Source organism: Danio aesculapii, chromosome 18 (genome assembly GCF_903798145.1).
Source record: "Danio aesculapii chromosome 18, fDanAes4.1, whole genome shotgun sequence".
Lineage (NCBI taxonomy): Eukaryota > Metazoa > Chordata > Actinopteri > Cypriniformes > Danionidae > Danio > Danio aesculapii.
This window is the reverse complement of record NC_079452.1, coordinates 24,333,733-24,341,232: the sequence shown is the minus strand read 5'-3', so window position 1 is coordinate 24,341,232 and position 7,500 is coordinate 24,333,733. Positions and strand designations below refer to the sequence as shown.

At 39.2% G+C, this 7,500-nt stretch overlaps 1 protein-coding gene across 1 annotated transcript in view; it reads left to right on the top strand.

Annotated features, from left to right (window-relative positions):
* Window positions 1-4,379: 4,379 nt before the first annotated feature.
* Window positions 4,380-7,500, top strand: part of LOC130245336 (leucine-rich repeat-containing protein 49) — a 43,462-nt gene continuing 40,341 nt past the window's right edge. Inside the window, exons 1-2 of the mRNA XM_056478004.1 lie at window positions 4,380-4,430; window positions 6,341-6,412. Coding sequence (XP_056333979.1) covers window positions 4,380-4,430; window positions 6,341-6,412 — 123 coding nt within the window. The remainder of the gene's footprint in view (window positions 4,431-6,340; window positions 6,413-7,500) is intronic.

Sequence of the window (7,500 nt, the reverse complement as noted above, 5' to 3'; positions counted from 1 at the left end):
ATTATATGAGAGACTTGCTTTGTTTACCAATTAAAGTGAATCTAATTGGATTTGCATTTTAAACATTAAATAAAAGGTTAAGAGATATTTTTATTTCACATATTAAGGTTTTCGTTATGATACTCCCGCAATAATTCAGCATAAATCCACAGATTTTTACTAAAATTCTCCGTAGAAACAGCTAAAAACATCCGTCTGGCCCTACATGTAACTCAGGAAGCTGTTGTTTTAATTCGTCTATGGGTCCAGGTCCACTCAAGAGGTCTCCATGACCTCTGACCTGGCTGGGTAGATCCTATAAGGAAGCAAATCATTTGGCATACAGCAAAGCAATGACACACATATTATTGCAGTTTTACCCTTAAGCAGCATTCAGTTCAGTTTTATTTATAAAGCACTTTAAAACAACACAGTCGACCAAAGTGCTGATAACAGAGAGTAAACAAACTTTAAAATACAGATAAATAAACATGTCAACATCTCACGCTGTGCTAAAAGCCTAATTGAACCAGTGGGTTTTATAAGAGTACTGGAAGAGGCTTGTCTAATATACAACGGCAACTCATTCCACAATTTTGGTGCAGCCTCAAAAGGCCGATCCCCTCTGAGCTGATCTGAGCGAAGGAGAAGGTGTGTAAGGACAGAGAAGCTCAGCGGGGTAAAGGTGTACAGCACCATTCAAACACTTAAAAACAAATAAAAGTAACTGAAAATGGATCTTGAAATGCACGGGCAGCCAGTGAAGAGAGGATAAAAGCGGGCTGATGTGCTCGTATTTGCGTGTGCCAGTTAAAAGACGCGCAGCTGCATTCTGAACAAGTTGCAGTCGAGAAATAGAAGACGGACTCACCTCAAAATAAAGAGCATTGCAGTAGTCCACGCAGGAGGTTATAAAGGCATGGAGTACTGTTTCAAAGTGCTTGTGTGATTAAACGTGCTTAATTTTGGCCAGCTGTCTTAAGTGAAAGAAGCTAGAGCGATCAACAGACCCAATCTGGCCTTTAAGCTTTAGTTCAGGATCCATTTTAAAACCCAGGTTCACAATCTCTGGCTTACAGAAAGTTTCCAGATTATTCAGGCGTACAGAATGAGCGACGTTTGAGCTGGGGCCAAACACCATCACTTCGGTCTTAGAATCATTACAATGGAGAAAATTCAGTGCCATCCAAGATTTAATGTCCTTTATACATGAGTCCAGTGCATTTAGAGGAAGGCCATCTGCTCTTTTAAGGGGAACATAAATTTGACAGTCATCAGCATAACAGTGAAAGGAGATACCATGTCCCTGAGAATTGATCCGAGTGGAAGTAGATATAAAGAGAACAATACTGGGCCCAGAATAGAACCCTGTGGAACTCCATAAGCTAGTGGAGCACAGAAAGACTCACAATCACCTAAGCGCACAGAGAAGGTTCGGCCTTCCAAATAAGACCTGAACCATTCACAAGGTCATTATATAACCTAGGCACATAAACATTCAACCTTATTCATTCATTATTCATTTTCTTTTCGGCTTAGTCCCTTTATTCATCAGGGTTCACCACAGCAGAATGAACCGCCAACTTATCCAGCATATGTATTACACAGCGGATGCCCTTCCAGGTGCAACCCAGTACTGGGAAACACCCATAAACACTCATTCACACACATACACTACAGCCAGTTTAGTTGATCAATTCCCCTATTGCGCATGTGTTTGGACTGTGGGGGAAACCGGAGCACCCGGAGGAAACCCACACCAACACGGGGAGAACATGCAAACTCCACACAGAAACTCCAACTGACCCAGCCGGGACTTGAACCAGTGACCTTTTTGCTGTGAGGCGATTGTGCTACCCACTGTGCCACCGTTCAGCCCTATTCATCTTTATTAATAATCATAAAGGCTTAAGAAAGGATATGTGTTACTGTATCCTGGAGCTGACATCCATCAGGAAATCCACGCCATCAGGTCAAATATAGACAAACCCAATGTTGGGTTCATTTTTGTTTCACTTTCAAATACAACTTTTGGGTTTGTCCGAATTTGAACATTGGGTTAAAAACAACCCAGTAATTTTTAGAGTGTATCACGTTATCACAAGTGCAGCAAACACTCTTTAAAGAGACAGTTCACCCAAAAACGACAATTCTGACATCATTTACTCTTACCGCAAACCTGTTCGACTTTCTTTGTCTCTACTGAACACAAAAGAAGATCTTATTTTAAAGATTTATTTTTGGCCTTTATTAGATATTACAGTATTGAGACTGGAAGCAAAGTGGCAGAGAGAGAGAGGGGAGTAGGGTAGGGAAATGTCCACAAGCTGGGATTTGAACTCGGGACGCCCTGACGTGCTACTGCACCACATGTCAGCACGCTAACCACAAGGCTATTGCGCCGACCAGAAGAAGATCATTTGAAGCATGGTGGAAACTGGTAACCACTGACTTCCCTTGTATTCATTTTCCTATGGTAGTCAATGGTTACCGGTTTACAACATTCTCCAAAATATCTTCCTGTGTGTTCACCAGAGGAAAGAAACTCATTAAATGTTTGGATGCACTCAAGCGAGAGAGAATAGTGAGTAATTTATAATTTTTGGGTGAACTTATTCATTCAATTATTTTCTTTTCAGCTTAGTCCCTTTATTAATCAGGGGTCGGCACAGTAGAATGAACCGCCAACTATTCCAGTATACACAGCGGTTGCCTTCTAGCTGCAAACCCAGTACTGGGAAACACCCATAGACACACATTTACACACACACACACACACTCATACACTAATGCCAGTTTAGTTGATCAATTCCCCTATAGAGCATGTGGGAGAAACCGGAGCACCAGGAGGAAACCCATGCCAACATGGGGAGAACATGCAAACTCCACACAGAAACGCCAACTGACCCAGCCGAGGCTCAAACCAGAGACCTACTTGCTGTGAGGTGAGTGTGCTACCCACTGCACTACCGTGCTGCCCTTTTTTGTGTGAACTGACCCTTTAAATACAGGTTGCAGAGAGCATTCCTCAATATTTTAAAGGAAAAACTTGCAGACAGACTGATCTGAGGGTTGGAAATGATATGATGAATTCAGCACAGCACAATAAAAGACTTGATTTAGATTAAATAACAGGAGACTGAGCCGAGGACAGTCAGTCTGTGTGTGTGTGTGTGTGTGTGTGTGTGCGTGTGCGTGTGTGTGTGTGTGCGTGTGCGTGTGTGTGTGTGTGCGTGTGCGTGTGTGTGTGAGTGTGTGTGTGAAAGAGCTTCAGTCTGTTGAGATGATGATTCTGTGAGCTGAAGCAGATGCTGTGAAACACTGAGATAATGAGCAGGTGCTGGTCTTTATCAGCATATTCAGCACAGGAGCGCACACACATCACTAACAACAGCTCACTTCATCAACAGAGATTATTTACATGAGAATAAAAACTAACATGAACAACTATTTTCATTTGGACATGTCTTTAATTAATATTATTAATAATAATAGGGGTGACTCAGTGGTTAGCACTGTATCCTCACAGCAAGAAGGTCACTAGTTCGAGTCTAGGCTGGGTCAGTTGGTGTTTCTGTGTGGAGTTTGCATGTTCTCCCCATGTTGGTTTCCTCCGGGTGCTCCGGTTTCCCCCACACTCCAAACACATGCGTATAGGGGAATTGATCAACTAAATTGGCCGCAGTGTATGAGTGTGTGTGTGTGTGTGTGTGAGAATGAGTGTGTATGGGTGTTTCCCAGTACTGGGTTGCAGCTGGAAGGGCATCCGCTGCGTGAAACATGCTGGAATAGTTGTTGGTTCATTTCTCTGTGGCAACAGCTGATTAATAAAGGGAGTAAGCTGAAGGAAAATGAATGAATAAAAATAGTAATGCATTTTATTTATTTATATTATATTAAGATTTTTATTGCGTGAAAAATACATAAATGCTTGAAATGGCGGACACAGTGAAAGACTATCCACTTTTCTTTTTGTACATTGTACAAACATTTGTAACACAAACATGAGAAGACGAAATTGTAAAAATAAATAAATAAATAACAGTATTATAATTGTTATAGCGAGTATTATTTATATTATTTATTAGAATATTATTAAAATGTATTTTATTAATGTCTACCCCTAAACCCAACCCTCACAGTAATATAAAATCTGAATTATACACTATCGCAAAGACAGATGTGCTGTATGTGCGTATCCACAGCTGTATCCCTTCTAGACTTTACCAACAGGTACTCTTGGACAGCGGGTGGCAGCGGAAGTGCCGGTTACTGTTTACTTTAAGTTGGTTGCTAAGGACGCGCTTCAGGAGATGCAACGTGAAAATCGCTGCAAATATGATTTTCTTTAACATATCTCTGAACAAACTTGTGTTTGTAAGTGAGAAGTGAAAGCGAAAATGCGCTCCTCTAAGCAGCGGAAGTGCAGCGGGCGGTTTCTGCCATCTGCGGTAAGAGATTGATGATGAAGAGCTGATAAATCTCATGAAGACCCATGTGATGAAACACTATAGTGTTGTTGAACCATACACTGTAGATATTATAGTAACTGTTTGTCAACGAATGCTCTAGCATCCTGTAGTATTAATTGTAGTGAACTGATAAAGTGTATAAGTAATGTAGTATTCTTTAGTTTTTACTACAGTAAACTGTGGCGCATTGCAGTAAAATAAACACTATAGTTAGAGCAAACTACAGTATTGCCTCATTTGTTTATGCTACTGTAGTCGTGTTACCATAGCAACTGTAGTATTACTACAACAGATCAGTTGTAGTTGTTGTGTTACCATAGCAACTGTAGAATTACTACAACAGAATGATTGATATAGTTGTTGTGTTACCATAGCAACTGTAGTATTGCTACAACAGATCAATTGCTGTAGTTGTTGTGTTACCATAGGAACATTAGAATTGCTACAACAGATCGATTGCTTAAGTTGTTGTGTTACCATAGCAACTGTAGAATTACTACAACAGGTCAATTGATAGTTGTTGTGTTACCATAGAAACTGTAAAATGATTACTACAACAGATCAGTTGCTGTAGTTGTTGTTACCATAGCAACTGTAGAATTGCTACAACAGATAAATTTCTATAGTTGTTGTGTTACCATAGTAACTGTAGAATTACTACAACAGATCAATTGCTATAGTTGTTGTGTTACCATAGTAACTGTAGAATTACTACAACAGATCAATTGATATAGTTGTTGTGTTACCATAGCAACTATAGAATTACAACAACAGATCAATTGCTATAGTTTTGTTACCATAGTAACTGTAGAATTACTACAAGAGATCAATTGCTATAGTTGTGTTACCATAGCAACTATAAAACTACTACAACAGATCAATTGCTAAAGTTGTGTTACCATAGCAACTGTAGAATTACTACAACAGATCAATTGATATAGTTGTTGTGTTACCATAGCAACTATAGAATTACAACAACAGATCAATTGCTATAGTTGTGTTACCATAGTAACTGTAGAATTACTATAACAGATCAATTGCTAAAGTTGTGTTACCATAGCAACTATAAAACTACTACAACAGATCAATTGCTGTAGTTGTTGTGTAACTTTAGCAACTGTAGAATTACCAGAAGCCATAATTCAAGTACTAGTACAATAGTAAATACTGTAGTGTTTTTGAACCATTATATAGTAAATATTATGGTTCAAAAACATGAGGATAAATAATCATGAGCCTATTCACTGCTCAGCATGTTTATTGGACATAATAACAACAATTAGAAAAGAATGTAATGTGCTTAAGTAGAGGACTTAAAAAGTGTTGCAGTGTTTACAGTAATCATCTATTATGAGTTTGTTTAATCCTGCTGCGCTTTTTGCATTAGAGCTTTTGTGTGTAAGGAATTATGAGTATGTGTGGATTATATTTGAACTTTTTATTTTGTGGTTGATTATAATTTTTCCTTAAAACAAGCCAATGAGTTAAGCAAAATAATCTTATTAAATAAAAAGAAAACTAGATTCTTTTATTTACCCATTAGCAGATTATTTAGCTTGTGTTAAGGAAACAATTCACTTCATTTTGACACATTATTTCTGAAAACAACACATGTTGAAGAATTTTGAGATATTTGTGCAAGAAACCAGACTAAAAATCTGAGTAAGAAAAGCTTTTTTCAGTGTCAGGGGGCAAACACTTTTTCACACCACTGTATTTGTGTAACATGCTTATAAAAAACAGTGAATAAAATAAAATGTAACATGACTGTTGTGTAAAATGCAGTGAAGTTTCCTAATAATGAGCATTAGATATCAGATCTGCATTATTTAGGTGTCATAAGTTCAGTGTGGGGTAGTGTTTCTGATGTTGTCTGTGTGTTTCTGCAGGTTCACAGCAGCTATAAGCAGCATCTTGCAGTAGTCAGCTCTTTACTGCCGGAAAGACTGAGCCGCAGACCTGTGAGTGTTTATTAATGATCACCACCACTGCGCTTTATATGTCTCACACACACACTTCAACAGTTTCTACACATCTTCTCACTCTTGTAATGTTTCTGGAATTAAATAATATGTGTGTGAATGAAAGACAGTCTTTATATAGCAACACAATTTAAAACAACCCATGTTGACCAGTGTGCTTCACTATAACTAAAAGCCATAAACAACAGGAGTAAGTCAAAGCCAAGTAAAACCAAGAATAAAAGGAAATAAAAGCGTTTAGCAGGTTAGAACCAGTAAAATATGAAATAAAAGCCATTTATAAGATAAATCCTTTGTCAAACAGGACATTTTAATGTTACCTCGACATTATAGTATAGCCTAGATTTAATAATCAGCAATAGTCTCTGATAAGCAAAGTAATTGGATGGGGATTTGTGTGAGTTCAGGGGTCATTATAGGTTCATTAAAGCTAGACTGTAATTACAGACAGAGCACTGAAATATACCTACTGGCCACTTTATTAGGTACACCTGTCCAACTGCTCGTTACCACAAATTTCTAATCAGCCAATCACATGGCAGCAGCTCACTACATTTAGGCATGTAGACATGGTCAAGAGGATCTGCTGCAGGTCAAAGCGAGCTTCAGAATGGGGAAGAAAGGGGATTTAAGAGACTTTGAACGTGGCATGGTTGTTGGTGCCAGACGGGCTGCTCTGAGTATTTCAGAAACTGCTGATCTACTGGGATTTTCACGCACAACCATCTCTAGGGTTTACAGAGAATGGTCCGACAAAGAGGAAATATCCAGTGAGCGGCAGTTCTGTGGGCGCAAATGCCTTGTTGATGCCGGAGTTCAGAGGAGAATGGCCAGACTGGTTCCAGCTGATAGAAAGGCAACAGTAACTCAAATAAGCACTCGTTACAACCGAGGTCTGCAGAAGAGCATCTCTGAACACACAACACGTCCAACCTTGAGGCGGATGGGCTACAGCAGCAGAAGACCACACCGGGTGCCGCTCCTGTCAGCTAAGAACAGGAAACTGAGGCTACAATTCACACAGGCTCACCAAAACTGGACAATAGAAGATTGGAGAAACGTTGCCT